Source organism: Ursus maritimus, unplaced genomic scaffold (genome assembly GCF_017311325.1).
Source record: "Ursus maritimus isolate PB19 unplaced genomic scaffold, ASM1731132v1 scaffold_1, whole genome shotgun sequence".
Lineage (NCBI taxonomy): Eukaryota > Metazoa > Chordata > Mammalia > Carnivora > Ursidae > Ursus > Ursus maritimus.
Genome location: NW_024423343.1, coordinates 91,802,836 through 91,825,985, shown reverse-complemented (window position 1 = coordinate 91,825,985; position 23,150 = coordinate 91,802,836). Strand labels below are relative to the sequence as shown.

The 23,150-nt window shown below is 45.3% G+C and overlaps 1 protein-coding gene across 2 annotated transcripts in view; it reads left to right on the top strand.

Annotated features, from left to right (window-relative positions):
• The window catches only part of MGAT5 (alpha-1,6-mannosylglycoprotein 6-beta-N-acetylglucosaminyltransferase), a 325,022-nt gene that overhangs the window by 275,113 nt on the left and 26,759 nt on the right, over positions 1–23,150 (top strand). For both annotated transcript variants that reach the window (XM_040645552.1, XM_040645556.1), the window contains 3 exons: positions 2,437–2,586; positions 12,069–12,215; positions 19,688–19,804. In XM_040645552.1, coding sequence (XP_040501486.1) covers positions 2,437–2,586; positions 12,069–12,215; positions 19,688–19,804 — 414 coding nt within the window. The remainder of the gene's footprint in view (positions 1–2,436; positions 2,587–12,068; positions 12,216–19,687; positions 19,805–23,150) is intronic.

The window sequence follows — 23,150 nt, the reverse complement described above, 5'->3', positions numbered from 1 at the left end:
TTCTAATCTTAGGTCTGTCTGAAGTGAGTATCCCCCAGGACAGGAACCAGGCAGGCCATTCACTGTTCTTTGTCCCTCACTGCAGACTGAGTTCAAGGACCTTTGGTCCATCTTCACTAGTTAGCAGCTGGCTTTTCATAGGGAAGCATCTCTTTTTGCTCAAAGGAGAGATGCCTGCGCAGTCCCTGAACAAAGCCCAACAAGATATCCTGACAGGCCTCCTCCTGGATGATAGGAATCCATCCAGAGTAGCTCAAGCGAAAGTGTGGGGTAGAATGGGGGAAGGTTTGGGCAGCTGCTATTATTATAGTTGGAAGGATCCAGATAGATCCGGGAAATTGAGGATAGGGAACAGCTGTGGATGCAGTGGGACCAGGTTTTCTCTCTTCCGTGTCCCTGTGCTTGCTTTCCTCAGTGGCTCCCACCATCATCTTTCCTCCTTCTTCTCTCCCTCTCATGCCCTGTCTCTCTGTCATGCTTGGTCTCAGTCACTGTCTGGCGCCCTCTGATTACCAGCTGTCTGTCTCGGTCTTTCCCTTTCCTCCTTTCAGCTCTCACCTGGCTCTCTTTCCACCTCCACCCCCGAAACTGGCAGCTGCTTTCCTCAGAACTTGTATCTGGCTCATAATTGTCCAGACTCCAACACCAAGTGACCTTTCTGCTCTATAGCCCACGGTCATCTGACAGGAATCTCTCTGTGTACTGGATTCTGAGCTCCTGAGAGAGGGTCTGATTGGTTCAGCTCACCCTCCAGAGCCTGGCCACCCTGTCCCAGGCTCCTGGACAGCCTAGAGATGGTATTGCCCTCACGTCAGACACAGCCCAAGCTGGTCAGCAGTGGCAGGGCACCGGGGTTACAGACTTCCCTCCCTACCTACCAGGGGCTGTGGGTGAGGAGGGAGTCCCTGAGAAGGGGTTTTGGGGGGACAGGAGTTACCAGGTACATCTGGCACAAGACCTATGTCCTAGGACCCCTCAAATTAATATATATCATGGAGGCGATGCTAAATTTGACTCATGCTATGAATGGGAAGCCAGGGTTTAGAAACTCTTTCTAGTCACCCCTGCATTAATTCAAGGGCATACATCTCTCAACTGACGAATTTAGCATCTTCCAGCTATACCAAACATGGCATGAAGTTAAACTTTGAGGCCACATGTCCACTTTATGCTGATATTAGAGTGCAAGCATGGACTTGGTTGCTTCTGAACAAAATCATCTTGGTGCATAAGATGGAGAATGGAAACAAGGCTGTTTTTCCAGCCATGAAGACTTTTGATATGTGATTTGAAACATGCATCCCCCAAACTGGAGAGTTCTCTGTAATATTCTCCACCAAGGCAACACATGGCGGAGGGCAGGCCCCAAACCCAGCTCAGAACCCTGCGAGGAGGCAGGCAGGTGCTGCTGCCCTCCCCACAGCAGAGCCCCTTCCCCTTCTCTGAGCTCTGTGGCTGCTGGTGCCACACCCCTACATCCCTTGCGGATCTTTAGTCATAGAACTGGCTATTAATACATTTTCCTGGAGTGTGTGAAAACGGGCTTAGAATGAGAAAAACTTGTCCCACTTTTATACAACTGGAAAACATTACAGAACTTGAATCTTTCAAATTTCAAAAAAAAGAAAAAGCAACCTATAAAATCCAGCCTGTGTTCCTTAGTCACACGGAAACGTGAAGAGGAAGGGAAAGTGAGTCGCTTCCTCATCACAGGTGGTTTTGATTTAGAAAATGCGCCTCAAAATTCAGTACAAAAAAGATGTTTTGTTTTGCTTCTAATAAAAATAAAACTACTTTTGAATGGTTCAGGGTTCATCAAAGCTTACATTTAATCTTTTTTCCATTTTTGTCTACCTGGATATGCTCATTATCTCGCCAGCTGCCTGGTCAATCAATGTATATTGTGGGAAACTCTCGTCTCCCCCTTGTCCCAAGTAGGTGGGATCCAGTTCTGACAACATGCGTTAATCATCATTAGAAATACTGGCAAGAGCTGGGGATGTTTGCATTCCTCGGGGACAGCTTAGCATCTCCAGATAATATTCCAGTCCAACTGACTGCCTTCTCTGGGCTTTCCTTCCCCAAACTTCCTCCCCCATAAGGCAGAGGAGCCAAATGCAAAGTGTTGGGTCCCTGGTAATTTACAAAGCGAGGATAATACTTTAAAACAGTTGGCCTTGAGCTATCGTTGGTATTCAGTAATATATCGCTACATAATATGTTCCTTCTTGCAGAATTGTACAGCGGCAGTATAACCATGTTTGCCCTCAAAATCCAGTCAGATTACTTTTGAAAGAAATATTATGGGTTGGATTGCCAAATTCTTGCAATCTCCAGATTAAGAACTCTATCTCTGTGGCCTCCAGCTATGAGGCAGGTTGTTACAAGAATGAAAAGAAAAAAAAAAAATGCCTTCCCTTTGTGTCCCCTCTTTAGAATAAGAAAATCTATTTGGACATTATTCACACTTACATGGAAGTACACGCAACTGTTTATGGCTCCAGCACGAAGAATATTCCCAGTTATGTGAAAAACCATGGTATCCTCAGTGGACGAGACCTGCAATTTCTTCTCCGAGAAACCAAGGTAGGTTTTTAGTGATTTTGTAAAAATCCATCAGTGATGTTGTTTACAGTTTGTTTCTATTGGTGTTGCAGATGGGATCAGAATCTCTCGTGCTGTCTTTTCAGTGCTGTAGTAGCTTGTTGGGTCATTTCCAGGCAGTGGTTTTCTAGATCAGCTGTGGCTTAAAAGTTAATTGTGCAAAGACGTTGCTACAGTTTAAAACTTACTTATGAAGGACCCATACTGTGCCAGGCGTCAAGCAAGGGGCTGGGGATACAGTGTCAAACAGAAAAGGTAAGGCGCTGTCTTGAGGGTCAGACACGGTGGTAAAGCAGCAGCTTTCACAGCACGCCTGGGGTGCATGGCTCCCCCACCTCCCTGATAGCTCCATTCAAGGAATCGGCCCCCCAACTGGCTTTTCCTCACGCCTCCTCATTCAAAAAATTTGTAGTGGATACTGAAGACGTTCAAACAGGGGGAGAGTCCCTTTGGGCCCAAGGAGCAGGGAAGGCACTGTGAGAGATTTGGAGATGGACGATGGGCAGGGCGTGCCTGGCGTCAGGAGAGACAAGGGAGACTTACGTGGTGAAGGCAGAGAAGACATATTCAGGAGGGAGCCACAAAGCCGTCCAGCTGCTCTGTTGCTGGGAAAGAGTGGGAGGAAACTTTGGTAAGGGGCTGAGGGGCTGATTGTCACAGGCACAGACGGACTTCAGGCCCCATGGGGTAGGTAGCTGGGGGAGCCACTGATGGAGAACTATTTTAGTGGCGTGATGACCCGGTGCCCGTAGTTCTGCCGTGAAAGTACCAAATGAACTTAGGGACCAAACGAAATAGGCCAAAGTTTGGCTTTGAAGAGCCAGAGGTGTTGCAGGGAATGTAAGAGTGAAGAAAACCAGTGTGATCCCTTCCTTAGAGCACAGGCCAGCTTGTTATCCACAGTGGCTATCTCCCCTCTGGGCCCTGACAGGCGGGGTTTTCGTTTGTAAGGTAGGGGGAAGGCTGAGGGGGTGAGAGGCTCTGGCTTCAGAGCGATTTCTCATCATTGTGTGACACTTGGATTCCGGAAAGTATATTCACACATGCTGCCCTCTTTGATTCTCACAACAGCCCAAAGAGGTAGGTGGGGAAGGTGCTGTTTTAACTGCACCGTAATCAGAAGAAAGTAGGCTAGAGTGTTTGGCTGGCCCATAGTCACTCACTTTGCCTGGGAGGCAACCCTAACTCATGATCGATTGACTGATTGATTGATTTGCAAATTAAAGCCCTGCTAGGCCCTTGAAGGCACCATCCTCATGAATAAACACCCAAACTAGAGAACACTTAATGGGCACTCACCAGCCAACAGAATATGTACCTCCTTTCTGCCTCAGTTTCTCCATATGTGCATGCATTTGATCATTTCTGCCTCTAAGTCATTTGGTGATGCCAAGAATAACATAGTTGGATAAATTCTTTATCTCCTTAGCCAAAGATCTGATTTGTACTAATTAAGATCTCATTTCGTTGCAAGGTCATCTGTAGTCCAATGAGTGTTCGTGGCAACACAGGAGTGAATGTGTTCCCCAGTTTGCACTCTCAGCTTCCCATTCTTTTTCTGTCTTAGGATGACATTTTAGAATCGTTAGAATGTCCGGGCCCTTTAGTGGCAATGCTATTTTTTGCCATTTGCCTCATTTTACTCTTCCCCACATCAGATGGTAGGAAAAGCTCAAGCTCCTTTAAAATTACATTTGGCAGCGCTGGTTTTCAACAGCGTGTCATTACTGTCTCGCGCACTCCTATTAACCCAGCCTCGTGAATGTCTTACTCAGCCGTGGAAATTTTAAAAGAACCCTAACTTCCCCTACCATCCACTTACCCTGTCAGAGAGTAGGAAATAGGCCGAAGCTGAGGCCCCTGATGTCCCAGGGAGGGAAAGAGAAGAGGCCGTTGATGTTCGAACCGTGGTGTGGGAGATTGCCTAACAGCCAAGGACTGCGGCCTGAATTTTGAGTGTGAGGGGCACATATTTATCCTTGAGAAACTGGTGCCTTCACAGGATGTCACTGATCCCATTTTGTATTGCCTGTTCATCTGACTGGAATATATTAAAGCACTCCGAGTGGAATTATGGCTAAAACAGTTGGCAAATACGATGAAAATGAGGCCGTGTATTGTGGAGGCTCCCCTCATACCCAGAACACAGCAGCAGGCCCTGAAATGAATGGATCTTGGGCTTTGAAATAATGACACTACAGACCAGTCAGGCTTTGCATTTATAACCCTTTCTGCCTCTAACTCCTTCCTCCATGTCTCTGAGCAATTTAAAAGCGATTTATTCCAATCCACGTTGAAAGTGGAGAACCGGAGATGCAGAGACGCAAATGTCGGTAGACTGAAGGGAATCCGCGCACTCCTCAGACTCACCGGAGAGGGAAGCGAGTCTGGTGCTCCTTCAGGTGGGCAGCCAGGTGGAACTGACTGATGCTTAATCAGCTCCTCACTCATAATTTTTCTTTATGAGCCGTCTTCAGAGCCCTGCACCCAGGCCCAGGAAACCCCACGCTTGGCAGAATTCCGCCCCGGCATGCCACAAGGGCCCACGTGTCATTAGCCAGCTCCAGCTGCACGGAGCCTCCGAAGATGGAGGAATTCGGCGTGACATTAAAATTGGGGCTAAAAGAGCCTGGAAGTTGTTGCATCTGAAAGACTCTACTAATAAGCATATACATTTGGACGAATTAATTATTTATCAGAGGACCAACGACCAGGCTTTCAGTGCAGCAGACTGCAGGAGTGCAGTTGAAGCATGCACCGGGTAGCATGTTTTTATTCCAGGGGGGACGGGGGGGAAGACCTCCTCTCTTTTAATGTGATTTCTTTCTTCTCCTTCCTAACCTTCCCCCCGCCACCACCACCACCACCAGTCTTAGCATGGGAAGCTCCTTCTATAGAAGGGGCAGTCCCATCCTACACTAGACTGGAGGAGCATTGGGAGTGAGGCAGAACTGGTACCTCCCTTTCTACAGTGAAAGCTGAGAGCAAATTCTGGCTGTGGAAAACAAGGGCAGAAAGCTGCGCTATTCATGCTGTGGCTGTACCCCTTCTCTACCCCAGCCTCCAGCCATCCACCCTCCAGCACTTGGGCAGGTCATGACAGCCCTGTTTCCTACCTTGTCAGCTCATCAGCTTGGCGGTGGGACTCACCTGGAAGCCCGGGCAAGGTTGGAGGATATACAGTACATACCGTCCTGTTCCATCCCATCCCCATGTCTGACCCCCCACCAACCGTGACTTTTCCCATGAGCTTGGATGTGGTTGAGCATGCTCTCAAAAACCCAGGGCTTGAGGTGGCCACCCCATGGAGCCAGACTCTCATGCAGCTGCAGGATGACAAGAGGGGCTTTGCCTGTTGTGTTTACAGGTATATTTTCAATGCTGATAACAGGGCCTGGCTTGTAGAAGGCCTGCAGATAATTAGAAAATGAAGGAAAGAGGATGAAATCCATTAGCCATCTGGGATCTTGGGACCATGCCCGTAAGAGTGATTTCTTGCTTTGCTCATGAATTACGTACCTAAATCGCCCAGATTTCCACAGCGAGCAACACTGTCCTTCTGACAGCCCATGCCTGCCTCTCCACTGTATTACCCACACATCACACAGGTGTGGCCTGTGAGAGACAGCCCAAGCACTAACCTACTGATGGAGCAACCCATCTTCCATCTTCCATTTCAGACACAGAAACATTCGCCCTCAGATAGTTAAGGAGGCTTCATCCTTGTGCCTGATACCAAAAGTTACTCCCATTCCAGCCAGATGGGGAAAAAAAATTGGATACACACGTACTCCTCTCTCCCTCTTCCCCTCCCATGTACGTGTGTAGGACGCAGAGTGTATAGTGAGGTGATTCAGTAACTTCTCTGACTTCAGGAACGAAAGCACAGCCGCACACTCAAATACACACGAAAACGTTCAGCATCTCCTCATCCTCACAGAGACTCTTAATTGCTGGAAAGCTCTCATCTATTAGTATTTATTCTTCTGCTCATTTTTCTGACAAATGTGTATTCACTACTAAATACATTCCAGGCCTTACTGCAGGCATTTTTGCTACAGGGATGGCCAAGGCAGTTTTGCCCACGAACGTTATACAGATGTGGTAGAGGAGGTAAACAGGTAAACTGGGGACTATTGCAATGTGGAAAGTACACAGGTAGAAGTAGCAATAATAAAAAAGCGGAATACCAACGTAAAACTTCTGTGATGCTGTAAGTGGGGTCAACCACTTGGTCGTGCAAAAGGTTGCACTGTGACATGTGATGTCCCTTAAATAAGAGCAGGAGGTTGCTCTGGAAGACGGGAGCCGAGTATCAGCCACGTTTGACCGTGGTGCATCATGTTACTGCGGTGCACACAATCACGGGGATTTATTATAGTAGTACGAGCCATTTTCTCTAACCCTTATCTGTGCCCTCTCCGTGAGTTATGTCTTGTCACAAGAGCCCTCGACCTCAGCACCGTGAGAGCCCATCCTTAATGCGACGGCGAATAAGCCTGTTGTGCTGCCTCATGCCTTCTAACAGTAAATAGTGTGTGCCGGGCAGCTAAAGAGGGTCAGCATCTACGGCTAGAAACTTATCCAGATATTTCTCTTAGCCACCCCCCATCTCCAAGTTAATGCATTTATAATGCAAACTGCAGTGCGTGGGATTTTGAACTGGCATTTCCAGATGACTGAAGTGGGTGAACTTTCGGTCTTGGTATTGTTGTTTGTGTTGTGTTGTATTGGTTTTGTTTCTGAAAGACCACTTGGGTAACAAGGATAGTCTGGGAGTCTACCCAGTGAGCTGGTCTCTAGGAGATAGCCTTTTACATAACAGCTAACTCTGACAAACTTTGAGCACTCAAACATACTTGGTGTGTACCATTGTCTTGTCTCCTTTGCCCTTCTAGCTCTTTACAAAAGAATCTTCTTATAGTTTAGGTTAGGGATGTGGGCAGCCCATGAGAGGGTAGAGCCAAACCTAAATAGGAGAGATTTTGGCCACTATTCTCTTTCTTCGGCATCGAGTGCGGAAGGACAGACACATGTCCAGAGAAAGACCCTTTAGGCTACGTGAAAGCACCACCTCTCAGGAGAATACATTTCCTCCATACTCGGCTACCATATAGATTCTTTTTAAAACTATAAAGTTACGTTACCAAAAATAGGATTCCCAATCATTACATGAAGAAGAAACAAGGCTTAGCAATAGTACGTGGCTCCTGGGACCGGCCTTTCCATGAGGCGGCCATGGTAAACCATGTCTTCTCACTCTTCTGATGGATGTCCCTCCCCTTTTCTTAGTCCAGGTACTTTATGGAATTGTGAGAACTTGTAAATACATATGCAGGTGCCAAACGTCTTGCAAAACCGACAACCACAACTCACACACACCTAAGCTCTAGCTAACAATACAAGGTCATGTGTGTGCAGCTGCGTGAAGTTGGGTCTAGATCGCAGCTCCTGTTGAGTGAATGTTCAGTTCAGTGCCAAAGCTTGGAATGCATCGTTTCCATGAAATATCTCATTTAATCCTCGCAGCAGTCCATGAAATAAAGCACTATTATTTGCACCATTTTACATATGACAAGACAGTTTAGAGAGCTTGTGTTCCCTTGACTAAGGTCCCACAGCTGGAGAGAATACACTATCAATGGACCTCTGCTAATCCATAGGAAGAGGCATGTAACATTTCCCACAGTTACAGAACTAGGAAGTGAGGCCGTGAGGATTTGAACTTTGGTTGACCTGAGTGTAGACGCTGTGTTGTCAGTTCCACATTGTCCTGACCACTTTGTGCCAGTCGTCAATCTGTTGGAGAAGCTGATTGAGTCATTGCTCAAACCCCCTCCCGAGCCACTCCACCAGTTCAGCTAGCGCGCCGCTCCTCTAGCTTGTTGAGCGCCTGTCTTCTATCTTGGATCATCTTGATGTTCCCCGTCAAGAGTGACTGCAAACTTACCAAATTCACGTGGAGCCTTCCTAAGAACCACTTTTATCCATGTTGAAAGGATTCCTTGTTCACCACTCCAGTTGGGGTTTAAAACAATTCCGTTTCTCCCTTTCACACAGGGTAAGACTCTGAGTGGTTTTCCCGAACCGTTTGTGGGCGTACGTGTAGGAATGTCCCAATCCTGTGCCGTGAATAAGATCTGTGGTGCTTCATGCGTTTTCTCTTGCTTAGTATTAGTTCAGAAACTTAATTGTAGAGCATATAATCCCTGGGTTTAGAAATGCTTATTGACGACGGGGAGGAGTTGCAGCCATGACGATGTTCTGTCATCTGGAATAGCCTCATTCGATTCGGGGCTTCTGAAGGGCAGATGAAGTGTAAATAAAATATGCCCAGTTTCCTTTTGAAAAGTGAAGCCCCTGCTTGCATGCGTTCTTGTGATATGTCTCTTGCCCCCCCACCCCGCCCCGTCCCGTGCTGAGGGTGTCTGTAAGTAGCACAGTGCTGGGGAAGGAAATTGAGTGTGGTTAAGGCACCGTCGTGTGCCACGGCCATGGGACTCAGGAGTTCACGGGCTACCCTTTGCTGGTGAGCAGCTCTCTCTGCCTGCCCTTTTTGTGATTCAAACTTCAAGCGTGCTATTTGACCTTCATACATCTGCTGCATTATAATGTCACAGGTAATAAGTACACAGGAAGCAAGACAAAATTGCTTATTGACAGAAGTGACAAAGAACTGTTATTTTGGTATTTCTGAGTTGTGCATTTCCTGCAATCCTAATTAGCGTGACAAGAAAACTCATTGCCAAGAAATTGTATGGTATTTGCTTAAGTTTCATTCTCAGATTGTGAGGCTTTGGAGAGTTAGCGCGAAATGTTGACTTTCTGTGTACTGAGATATTTTGATGCCAGCAGGGCAGCCGAGATGGTGCAAAATTGTTATTCAGATATAATTAAACCTAGGTCACATTCAAGTCCATTAAGCAACAGTCTCAAATCCTTTTAATTATTGGGTTCAGATTGGTTGGTCTGAAGGAGCTAATTAAATTTTTTCCCAGTATTTTCTATTTAAATAGACAATCATTGTGCGTCCTGCATTTCCTCTAAAGTTCTTGGCAATTTAAGGTTGATGAAGGTATCAGCACTTTGTGGCAGGCCCTGATTTTCAGAGGTCAGGACACATTGTGGGCTCCAGGTCTCATTTTAACCCACAGAGCCCCCCATCTGCATCTTCCAGCACCTTTCTTCTCAGAGTCAAAAGGATCTGGAAGCCCTGTGCTTTCCTGCACCCAGCCACCACCTGAGAGAGGTCACCTTCCCCTGGAGAGCCTGCATATCCTCCCCAAAATCTGGTAGGGAGGGCGGATCACAGAGCTCAAAAGCCTGAAGGATGGTAACCGTGGATTCTTCATATTTAATAAAGCTGTGATGTCTTGGGACGAGTCCTTCCCACTCTTGCCTTCATTTCTAATGCTGCTGTCAGGCATCCTCTCCCACCCCCACCTCTGAGCTGCATGCTCAGGCCACACCCTATATAGCTAAGTTCTCTCTAATAATCTCACTCCTATCAGCTACTTAAGAAGAGTAAGATCCAGGGGCATCTGGGTGGCTCATTTAGTTAAGAGTCCAACTTTTGATTTTGGCTCAGGTCATGACGTCAGGGTCATGGGATTGAGCCCTTCATGGTAGTGGAGCTGCAGGCTCAGCGGGGAGTCTGCTTGAGATTCTCTCTCTCTCCCTCTGCGCTCCTCCCATGCATTCTCTCTCTCTCTCTCTCTCTCTCCTCCCCCTTTCTTTCTCTCTCTCTCTTTCAAATAAGTAAATAAAGTCTTTAAAAAATAACAGTAAGATCCAGAAACAGGGCCTCCAAATGGTGGTGGAGATGCCCCTTATATTCTACATCTTCCAGGCTCCTGCTAACATGATGTTCCTCACCCATGTCCCCAGTGGTTCTGCCCAAGGGACAGTGCCCAGAGCCGGCAGTGGGAGCCCTGCTGGCCACTCATGGCTGCTCTCCTCAACTCCAGTGGATGTCTCTGGCAGTATATTTGGTCATCTTAAAGTTTACAGGAAATGAAAGGTTATTCCTCCAAAACAAAGGTTAAGTGCCCTGTTTTGGGCAAAATAATATACAGTCATGGATAGGGAGTCTACCCAGAAAACCTGGGATTTTTGTTTCTTGTCCCAGAAAAATCCCTGTGGGGGCTACCGTATGTGCAGCATGGGCCATGCTCAGTGTTCAGTCCCAAAACTGAGTGCCCAGCACAAACTTCCTGCATCTCTCAGTGGTGCCCAGAGAACCCAGAAGCAGGGACTCAGGTCTCTCCACATGGAACCATTCTAAGTAACCGTTCCATTTAGGCAGCTGCAAAGACCGAAGTGCTGGGGAAAGGGCCCCAGGAAAGGAGAATCAGGCCTGCTGTGTATCCACTTCACCAATACCCTTCATGCTCAGGGCCTGGCTGTGTGGGTGTTCCTCAGCGTGATGGCAGAAGGGAACGGTGCCGTGGGGCCCTGTTATCCTTTGGTGATTGATGTGCCTCTGGAGGCTGAGTGATCTCAGCCTTGGCTCCTCGGTGCGTTAGGGAGATCTCACACCTCCCCAAGCCCAGACTTGGACCCTGCCATCGATAGCTTCCAGCCCTCCAGCACTGTGAAAGGTCCCGAGGGGAGGAGCTGCACTGAGGCATTTCCCTGAGATGCTGTTTCAGTTTCGGACCCAGGAATCATTGCCAGTGAGCTGCAGCAAGGCCCCTTTGTCCCAGCAGCTCGGAGCTAGGGTTTGCATGAAGACTTGGAGAGTGTGTTTTTGCTGCCATCTATTGTCTGCCGGAGGGAACGCATGTGGCGTGCTTGCTGAGGAGAGCTGCCTGGCCCATGGCGCCACTCATCACCCTCTCCCCTCCACTGAGGGGGAGATAAAAATGAAGTTGTTGGTGTCCCCCAGTGAAAACTCCATTATGAAAACCTGTGTTTACTGACCTAGCATCATTTTAAAGCAGCACCATTTGAACTGTGATCAAACCGCCAAGTGACCTTTCTGTCCCCCTGCCCAGCATCCCTGAAAGGGCCTGTTGTTCCTTTGGTTCAATGAAGAAACCTTCTGTTTAGTTAAGCAAGTGTTTTTCCAGTCATGTCTCCTGGTGAGTTACAGAAAGATTATTGTTGGGTCTTGGTTTTTGTTGTCGTTTTTTATTATTTTAATACCCCCGCCTCCCTACCCCCTCAACTGCCCACCTCCACCCCACCCTCCATGCTCATTTCTTTACTTTTTTTTTTTCTTTTTTGCAAAGGAGGAGAACATAATGCGCTGAGCAGCTTCGTGAGCCTGTAAAGGTCCCCAGTCCTATTTCTCAGTTCCTGACGTGAGCTGCCTTCTCTTCACCCCACCCCCCAGGGTCTGGGAACCTTCCAGAGTCTCTGAGGCTTCTACATGGGAATGAAGCACAGAATATCCCCCTGTGAACCAGGGACGCCAGTCCTGATTGATGTGTTTATATATGGTGTGCTTTTCTGTCTTACAGTTGTTTGTTGGACTCGGGTTCCCTTACGAGGGCCCAGCTCCCCTGGAGGCCATCGCAAATGGATGTGCTTTTCTGAATCCCAAGTTCAGCCCACCCAAAAGCAGCAAAAACACAGACTTTTTCATTGGCAAGCCAACTCTGCGAGAGGTAAGCGTCTATAAAAAAATCCTCCTACTTTCAACAGTATGAATACTAGCTACTTACTGAATGCTAGGAGCCCATTCGAACCTCCTAGCCTTGGACAGTAGGTATTGTCAACATCATTGAACATAACTGGGTGGAAGGAGGGGGTTGGGCAGGAGCTCAGGAGGAATGGCTGACGCTGTCTCCTAACGAGGTTGTGGCATAGCCAAGACTTAGATCTTCTGTCTCCCCCGCCCCCACAAACTGTGGCATCTTTTCCCTCTGCCTCAGCTCTATTCTAATTCACACAGAACTCTCCAGCCTTTTCAGTGGCTGAGCAATGACTTCTTGAGTATCTAGCATTCGTGGAATAAGGAGATCCACTGGCTAATAGGCATTTTTGAAAAACGTGCTCTCCACGATGGGCTGTGGGAAAGAAAGAGTAGGCCATGGGGTCCTTCAGTCAGAGAGACGCGACATATGATGGGCACCTGAAGTCACATGCCTGGTATTTTTGGCCACCATAGGTAGGCACCATCCTGAGGCGTAATCCTGCCATTGCTCACACTGTTGGCAGAAGCCTTATTTGAATTGCTTTCAGAGATGCTCTTAAAAAAAAACCACAGCAGGTGATGACTCCCCGCTGGAGGCAGTTGGGTTCGATTTGGGGCAGTCCACAAGTCCTGCAGAGCATGGGGGTGATCAAGCTGGCGTTACTGTATCTGGTCAGAAACGGGTGCGTGCAAGAAACCGTAAGAGTGATCTTCTTATTTCTGTGGCTCTGTGGGCAGCTCCCAGGGAGGAAGCCTCTCCGAGGCAGCGTCCGGGCAGGGCCCCTGGCCCTCCGGGGGACGGCACGGCTGGGCGCCCGTGATGTAGCTGCCGTAGAGCCCACGGTGTTCAGTTCTGCTACTCTCAAACCTTCCTGGGCCGATTGTCCCGAACCTCCCTCCCCCAAAAAGAACACGAAATGCATTTTCCATGATCATTCTTCACTGATCAGTCAGAGATCTTACCAATTCACGGAGCTGATTACTTTGGAGAATTCTTTTTTCTGACTCTCCCTGTAAGCGGTGAAAGGGCCAAAGGAGGTGGAGGGAAGAGGATTGAGATCCACAGGTAACCCTCGGAAAGAACAGCCTGTGGCCCACACAGCCTCTGACGAGGGTGACTGTGTGTGTTGACTAGCATGCTTGCTTTTCCTTCTGCTGATTTAGTACATTTGAATTCTTCCTTTTGGGGAGTCGTTCCTTTGGGGGAAGTCATTCCTCAGCAATACTTAATGCATCACTGTGTGCCAGGCGTTGGGGGAGGCGCCAGGGCACGGATCAGGAGCGGTCAGCCTGGCACGAAGAGCTTATTCTTTGGAATGATCTGAAGAGTTGCTCCCCGGCAGTGAGAACATCGCAGTTTCAGAATCTCTGCTCTACCGTGTGACTTGACTTCTTTGGAACTTTTAGGATAGACTTTAGGATAGAAAATTGGGGTCAGTAGATCATCCCTACATTTTTAAGTTAGGTGTAAGAAATCTCTGAAGTTTTTCTGCCCACATTGTGAGAATTATTTGTAATTTTGTTCCTTTTTTTTTTTTTTTACTTCTATTGTGATTAAATATACATAATTGAAAACTTAGTATTTTAACCATTTTAAGTGTGTGGTTCACTGGTATTAAGTATATTCCCAGTCCTGTGCAACCATAACCACCACCCATCTCCAGAACTTAGTCATCGTTCGAAACAGAAACTATGTTCATTAAATGCCAACCCCCATTCTCCCCTCTCTCCCCTCTCCACAGTCCCTGGTAACCTCGCACCTATTTTCTCTCTAAATATACCTTTTCTAGAAAGTACCTGATGTAAGTGAAATCAGACGGTATTTCTTCTTTCCTGACTGGCTTGTTGCACTTAGCATACTGTTGTCAAGTTCGTAGCACGTGTCAGAATCTCATTCCTTGTAGAGGCCTGGATAATATTCCATTGTATAAATACAACACATGCTATTTATCTGTTCATCTGTTAACAAACACTTGGGTTGTTTCCACCTTTTCTCTGCTGTGAATAGTGCTGCTGGTGAACATTTGTGTACAAGTATCTGCTTGGGTTCTTGCTTTTCATTCTATGTACAAGTGGAGATGTTGGAATTGACTTTTTATTTATTCTGAAATAGTTTTAGTCTTAGGGAAGAGTTGCAAAAATAGTACACAGAGTTTGGGTATAATACCTTCATCCAGCTTTTGTAATGTGGTAACACATTACAAAACTACAGTACAATTATCAAAACTAAGAAATGAACCCTGATATCACAGTGTTGTCTAAACCACAGAGTCTAATTGAACTTCGCCATTTTTTCCACTGATATCCTTTTGTGGTTCTGAGATCCAGTCCAGGACCCCACATTCCATTTACCCGCCATATCTCCTTAATCTCCTCCAGTCTGTGACAGTTCTTCAGTCCTTCACTGTCTTTCACAACCATGACACTTTGAAAGAGTACCAGTTGGCCTTTTTGTATACCCTTGCCTACTTTGGATGTGGCAGATATTGTCTCTTGGTTACTTTGAGATGATGCATTTTTAGCAAGAATGTCACAGAAGTGGTGTGGCCTTCTCAGTATGATATATCAGGGGAAGGGGGGCATGATGTCAGTATGTCTAATTACTGCTGGTGGTCACCCTGATCACTTGGTTCAAGTAGTGTCTGCTGGGTTTCTTCACTAGAAAGTTACTATTTTTCTCCATATTGAAAAAAATATTTCGAAACTTTGCAAATATTCTGGTTCTCTTCAAACTTTTGACCATTTATTTTTACCATGTGTCAGCGGATCTTGCCTACAACATTTATTATGGTAGTTCTAATGGTGGTTTCCTTTTTCCCCTCAGTGTAGTTTTTTGAATACATGAAGAGCGGAGAAACCTGTCTGTTCTTACTGTTCTTTCTATATATGAGCCTTTGGGAAATGATCAGTCAAAAGTATCTTAGACTACATTGGCAACTGGCACCTTTTTGTTATTAGTCATTCTAAAGATTTTGATGACACTTTGTTACAACTGAGTATTTTTTTCCTGAAAAAAAATTTAGGACACTCCTACACAATCCATTTCCTAGTGAATGCTGTAATGTCACCGAGATCAGACCAGTCAGTATGAAGTTATTGGGGAAAGGATGTTCATCATTTCCTGTCCGTTGTCATCACTTAGTAAAATGCTTCTCATTGAGGTGGTGGAGGCTTTTCATTCTTCGTGGCGTAAGAAGAGAATAGGCATTAGAGCTGCCCCCCAGGTGCTTGGTTCCTCCCATCCCTTCAGATGATTCCACCAGGGCTTAAATGGTACTCTAGTTAGAATGGCACCGTGGGATGCTCTCAGTAGTTGCTGAGTGAGTTGACCTCACACAGATGACTCCATCAGTCCTGGTCTCTCACAGGAGGGCTGGGATACAGAAAGTCATTTGACAGATGTGCATTGTGTCCCTACAGGGTCCGTGGTACTAGCTCCTGCATGGGGGATACTTATTAAGACACATTTCCTGTTTTCCAGGAGCTCGGGTTTTGATACGGAAAGAAATAGCTAAGTCGATTGAGGAGGGAGTGTCAACTTGGAATTGTGCCAGGTGGAGAATGTGCTGGGTTAACTGAAAAGGGGATGGTGGCAGAGCTGTGCTGTAAAGGAAAAGGAGGAGGGGGAGTTTCAAGCTTAAAAGGCATGAATGTTGATGAGTTGGAGGGAAATCCCGAGAAGGTCACATTGCTTTATGCAAGAGGGCAGGTTCCATCTGATGTCCATATCCTTCTCTGCGGGAGACAGTGCAGAGAGCCAGCTGGGAGCCAGCAACATCACACAGCTTTGGGAGGACCCAGTGAACTCAACCTCAAGGCCAGGTGGGCCACCCATTCTGCTCTTTCAGCTCACAAAAGCCACAGAATCCCCTAACCAAAGCCATTTCATTGGGAGAGAGCTATCAACAGTTCTATAGATGCCCAAGGGTCAAAATCGATTATTCTTTCTTTTACTGTGCAAATGGAAAAAATTTAACCAAAGTGGACATAATTACAAAGCTATTTTTTCAGCCTCTTGCTAGTTTTTCCAGTTAAGCAACAATTGATCCATATAAATCAATCCATATAAATTGCATATATGTCCCTCCTTTGGCTTGAAGAGAAAAAAGTCTAAATTTCTATACGAGAATTTAGTTTTATTTTTGTCTTTTACATTGGACCAATTTTTAAAACCACGATATATACTCAAGGGAAACAATTTCATATGCCTTAAGTAACGTGGTTGGTTCAGGTTATACTTTTAATGTGATATAAATTGGATTTTTATCTTTATATTTGGAGGAAACACATTAGTAGGTTCTTAATCATTATTTCGACATTTTGTAAACCATTAGAAATTTTGCGGCTTCAGGGTTTTTTTCCATAAAGAGAACTCACGTTCTCCTTAGACATTTAATAGCCGCTCTGAAATAATGTCTCATATTTAATAAGATTTTCATTACTTTTACAAACTATACTCCAGTAAATTTACTGATTGATACACAGTGAAGTAGCTCAGATCAGATGGTTCTCAGTAAATTAACAGGGAGGAGCATAGCTTTGCGAGGGGAAATAATGAATTACAAAATGCCTTACTCATTAAAATTAAGTAACCCTCAGTAAATGTAAATGAATAAAATGATAATGGCTCAGTGTTCTGTATTTTCCAAGTGCTTAGGGCAAACTTGCAAATAAGCAGGGACCTTAAAAAGGGGAGGGGAGAGCGACTGCCAATTTGTAAGTGGCTGCATAGTGACATTGACGGCAACTTTAATTTACCCTGATTCCATTGGAAGATTTAATCCGTTTGTTCTCCGGGCCACCAAGTGAAAACAGTGTGACAATTGCTTGTCTTCAGAAAAGCTCTACTGCAGGCATAAATTCAATCCTGGGGTTTTTTTGTTTGATTTTTTTTTTTTTTCGGCAAGTTTTAGGAGTGTGATTAAAAGACTGGAGTTTACTTCAGGCTTCTTTTCGCCTTTGTCTTAAGAACACAGTAGATACTGTAAAATTGTCATCTTCCTTTCCATCAAAAGCTCATGCACTGTTAAGGATCTCTATTTGAATTTGCTCTGCTACTTCCTGGCTGTGTGGTCTTGCAGAATTGTAAACCCCTGTAAATCTCAAAATCCTCATTGATACACAGGGAACGTGATAAAGAATGTCTATGCAGGCAATGTGCACAGTGCCTGAGCCAGCCAGGGGCTTCACAGATTTGTGTTGAATCTAAAATGTGTGCTGAGGGGGGGAAGGAAACAACAGAGAAATGGATGCTTCCCCAACTCCAGGAGGCTGCTGGGGTCACTCTGTGGGTTCTATCACTGACCACGTGGCTGAGCAAAAGAAGAGGGTGCCTGTCAGAAGAATGGGGAACTGAACGAGCCAGCGAGGGGCATGATTCTGGCAGAGGAGGCAAGAGCAAAGTCTAGGATATTTTCTCCTCAGAATCGTGATTTCCAGGGGCGCCTGAGTAGTTCAGTCAGTTAAGCGTCTGACTCTTGATTTCAGCTCAGGTCGTGATCTCAGGGTCCTGAGATTAAGCCCTGCATCAGGCTCCTCACTCTGCAGGGAGTCTGCTTGAGATTCTCTCTCTCCCTCTGCCCCTCCCCCCTTCTCTCTCTCTCTCTCTCAACTCTTAAAAAAAAAAAGAGAGAGAGAGAAAGAGAGAATCATGATTTCCATGAGAGGGTAGCAATGACAGCTAGGAGCTGAGGCCCAGTAACTTAAACTCTGGGTTTCCTGCCCTGAGTAGCGTAATGTGTGCACACAACTGGTGAGGTAGGATACAAAGAATGGTGGCTAGGAGTGAGGTCGAGAGGGGTCAGTTAAATCATCCTATCCTCTGTGTATACTGGAGTCTGAAGAAAAAGAGAACCAGCTTAGCCTCTAAAGCAACGGCCTCAGCCCTACCAGACCCAACACCTGTTTCTCCCACAAATATATTTTAAGATCTACTTTTGTGTCCTGAAATAAAATTCGTAAATAATATACCCTGCCTACATATGCAATTTCAAAAAAGAATGATTCCCTACCTCTAACATAAAGGAAAATAATTTAAAGAAAATACATATTTCAGTATATATAGTCAAGAAATATTATGCCATACCCAAGAACTAGAAAGTAGTTCTAGTAGAAAACATGTCTCATTCCTCCTTACAATGAGTAAGTTTGTACTTAAGAAGAATAAAACATTCAGCTGAACATGGTTAGTCCTTATATGGTAAGGGCTTATGGTTGCTTATAAGTGATATTATAAAAGAGAAGCTAAGTTAAAAAGTGTCTGTACATATATATGTATACATATATATGCAATCGCCAGTAACGTGAGAGCTGCAAATTACAGACTGATAGGGTATGTTGTAATGGAGACTCACTTCATCTGAGTGACATTGACTCGGCCGCCCTGATTTTTCCAAAGTGGTAACAGCTTATGGGTGAAGTTCCAAAGAAAACAGAGTACAAACATCCCTTGATTTACATGGTAATTACGTTCCTGGGAAATTCAATGTATATTAAAACCGTGCCGAAGAGTTGAATTGTGTGAGCCCACATGGAGGCCCAGCGGGGCAGGTGGAAGCCAAATGGGAAGTGGACGGCCTGCCTCTTGCAGGACTGTAGCGCCTCGTGAGGGGTCTGCAGCCCCCGGGTCCTCAGCCGTGGGTTCACAGATCAAGGCAGCACCCCAGTCTTTGTGAGAACTGAAAACGCTCTCACGAATGTGCCGAAAGCTCCCTTCCCATTACTCCCTGAAAGGGATACAGGAATAAAGGTGGAAGCCAGTTTGGGCAGTAATTTAGCCGTCAAAGAAAGGGCCCTTCAAGAATGGAGAATCACCAGGTTCCATCCTGGGTTTCTTTGGCCTCCCTTTGTTCTTAAAGTAAAACCTCCGAATTTAGAGCTTTGCTGAATCCAAGTTGGCTTTATCAGTATTAAGGCTCCAACATGATGCTAATGATTCGTCCTGAAACCATTCCAAAATTCTCTGTGTTTCGGGTCGCCTTATTTCTCTTTCTTCACATTTCGTATGTACTGTTACTCGTCCTCCTATGACTTTAAAGCTTTTGGCTTTATTGTAATTTTTTCATGCTTACCTATGTGTCCTAACCTGTGTTTTGTAACAGATACTAGTTTGACTGAGGTGATGTTCAGGGCTGGGATACGACCAAGAGTTAAACGTTTCATTGTGTCTTAGTGCAGCTTTGGGGGTTGAAGCCACCTGTAACAGCCACCGTGTCACCTGGTTTTGACATTTCTAAGTGAGGTTCAAGATGTGGAGCTATCCCTCTTTTATTCTCCACTCACGGGGCCTCAGGAGGTTTTGATCATCAAGGAAGGACAAAAATGTCTTGTTAGCTACGCAAGTACAATGCCATAAAAAAAGCATAACGCTCCATCTAGCACAGAAGGTTTAAAAAAAAAAAAAAAGTATTCGTGAGACTGAGGTGCTTTGTCTTTCTCTTCCAGCTGACATCCCAGCATCCCTATGCTGAAGTTTTCATCGGCCGGCCCCACGTTTGGACGGTTGACCTCAGCAATCAGGAGGAAGTGGAGGATGCCGTGAAAGCAATTTTAAGTCAGAAGGTTGTGTCTTTTATTCTGTTTTTCTCCATCTGTACTGTGAACCAAAATGTGTGGAAAGCCTCACGAGCCCTGTGCTTGAGTAATTAGAACATTTCCATGTCAGCTTAACTCTGGGATTAGAAGAGCCACAGTGTAGGATTTGTAGAACCCTCCCTGGGGAGGGTTCATGGGTGCTCTGGCGGATGGGAACAGAGCTTGTGCCCCTGTGTGCGTGGAGTCTCCAGAACCTCTTGGCATGACTGCTGGGTCCCAGATACAGTAGGAGGAGTTTGAATTACATCTGTTTCACTGCCTAATGTTGGTCGCTCTCACAGAGATCAGAAAACACAGACTCGCTCCCCTACAAAAAGGTAAGAATGATAGGAACTACTAAGGAAATACTGGGAAATGTTTTTATATAGCACTTATTTATTTGACTTTTTGTACCTAAACATCTTAATAGAATTCTGTGTAAGTAACTGACATCTCTGGGTTCTCCTGATCAATTTCGCAGACACTTATTAAGTACCTGCTATAAGCAGAGCAGCCTCTGAGCCACCTTCACAGATACTTACTACCGTAAACATAACCGAGCCTGGCTCCCTGCCTGCAAGAGGCTTACGGCCCAATAGGGATGGGCCAGGTTAACCTCTCCCAACCCCCCGACTGCCTTCCACAGTCTGGGTGCGCCCTGCTGTCTGTGCTCCTCCTACTGGCACACTGTTTACACTCTCTGAAAGTTATCTAGGAGAAGCAGTAGAGGCACGGTTGTAAGGAGGACAGGCGGGAATTAGCTTGGGGTTGGGGCTCCAGCTCTGCCACGTATGAGTAGCGTCCCCTCAGGCAGTTACTTAACCTCTGTGAGTAGCAGTGCCCACTATGTAGGTATTTGTAAGGATTCAGTGAGATAAGGAAGATAAAGCACTTCATGGAGCGTCTACCACATGGCAAGTGTTCAGTTGGTATTATCAAATCGCTGCTCGTGTTGCACATATAATAGTCTTATTTTTGTCATCAGCAGTCTGGAATTACACTAGACTGTCAGCAACATGAGGGCTGGAAATATGTCTCTCTCGCTGCTGTATTCTGTACCCAGCATAGTGATTTACCTAATGGATTACAAATCCATAGGTATTTGCCGAATGTGTGCAGTGCCAACAACAGCAGGTAAAAGATGGAGAAGTGGATGTCGGGGGAAGCTTTCTGGAAAATGTAGCACTGGGTTAAGCCTTTTAGGACGAGTAGGAGTTTGCAAAGCTGAGCTGATAAGTGGACCCAGAAGGACATGGGTTCAAGGCACAGTGTGAGTAAAGGGGAAGAGGCTGAGTAGAATGTGGCCCCTCTAGGCTACCTCAGAATGTCTGCCACACATCCAGAGCCTCACCACCAGGGAGTCATTCCTGTGGAGGCTGATGCTTCTATCTTTTTCTCTTGAGTCCCTGAGTCCCTTAGGATATTAGTTCCACTGGGCTACCATGACAAAGAACCACAAACTCGGTGGCTTTAACAACAGAAATGTATTCTCTCTCAGTTCCAGGGACTAGAAGTCCAAAATTAAGATGTCAGGGAGGGCCATGCTCCCTCCAAAGCCTCTAGTGTGGGAGCCTTCCCTGCCTCTTCCATCTTCTGGCGGCCCAGGCTTTCCTTGACTTGCAGCTGCGGCACCTCAATCTGTGTGTGTGTGTGTGTCTGTCTGTCTGTCTGTCTGCCTGTCTGTCTTTTCCATTCTTGGAAGGACATCAATCATACTGGATTAGGGCCCACTGTAATTCAGTAGGACCTCTTCTTAACTTGATCACATCTGCAAAGACCCTGTTTCCAAATAAGGTCACGTTTACAGCTCCTGGGAATTTGGACTTGCACATTTTCTTTTTGAGGGACATAAATTCAACCCACAACACTTGGATAAATGCGCACACCCTTGAAAAGGAGTAATTTGAAAGGTAACGTAGAGGCAGAAAATCTTAGATCATGGAGTACAAAACTTTCTGGCGATAGATCCCTTCTGTCAAACCACAATCTAATGGGAATGCCTGATACAGAAAGAAGTGTAGTACTGAGTGAAGTACTGAGTTGTATTTGCTCGTTGCTACATGAGATTGACTCTCTTCACTCCATGGAGTCTCCTGTGCTCTTCATTTTAAAACTCTGATCAACCTTTTTCCACCTTATTCCAAAAATTATCCAAGACCACGTGAGAAAAAAAATAACAGTAGCTCTTATGTAGAGAGAACCTTTTTCTACACATCTACAATCTCTCTGTATCTTTATGAGCATTTTCTCATTTAATCTTTATAAGCGTTATCTCACGTAATTCTTCTACAGATAAAAAGATTGAGGTTTAAAGAAATTTAGTAATTTACCCAAGATCACACAGCTAGTAGTAAAACCTGGACTGGAGCCTAGGTCTTTTTGACTAGTGTGTTAAGATAATATAAAATTTAGGAACGAAAAGAAATATGGAAAGAAGTAAAGGGAAAGATAAGAGTGGAAATGAGAGCTGACGTAAGTAATGAGATTAATACAAAAACTAGTGTCATTAAAATCCTTATGCTTGTTAGAAATGGGTCAGTATTTAGTGCCAAGTTTTCTCATATTTAATTACAAGATTTTGAATTACATGACACTCAAAAAGGCAAGGTAACATGAGCGTCATTATGGGAGGAAACAGTTATTAAAACCAGACCTAGAGATGGCCCAGATGTTGGAATTTATTAGAAAGGAACTTCAAAATGCTAAGATAAATACATTAAAAGGTTTGGTGAAAAGGTGGAGAGTGTATGTGAACAGATGGGGAATTTCACACAGAAAGCTCGAAATTTTTTTGCAAAGCCAAAGGAAAAAATGCTAGAACGAAAAGTGTATCAGAAATGAAAAACTCTCTCAGTGGCCTTATCAGCAGAGGAAAATATCAATGAACTTATCAATAGACTTATCAAGAGAAATTGTCCACATTGAAACAAAAAGAGAAGAATGAAATTAAAAAAAGATGGGTCCTATGGTATAATATCAAACAGCCTAATTTATGTATAACTGGAATCTCAGGAGGAGAGAATGGCCAGAAGACATATTGGGAAAAGATAATGGCTAAGAATTTTCTGAAATGAATGAATGCCATCAACCTGCAGATCCTGGGAGCTCAGTGAACTCCAAGCAGGATAAATATGAAGAAAAACAAGTATACATCATTGCCAAACTGCTGAAAACAGAAAATTAGGGGAAAAAATCTTGAAAGCAGCCAGAGAAAAATTTATTACATTTAGGGAGAATAACAATATGAAAGACCACCAACTTCTCCTCAGAAATTATGGAAACTGTAAAAAAGGTCCCTTGGAGGCAGAATGTGTAGGGCCTTTAAAACAGGTCA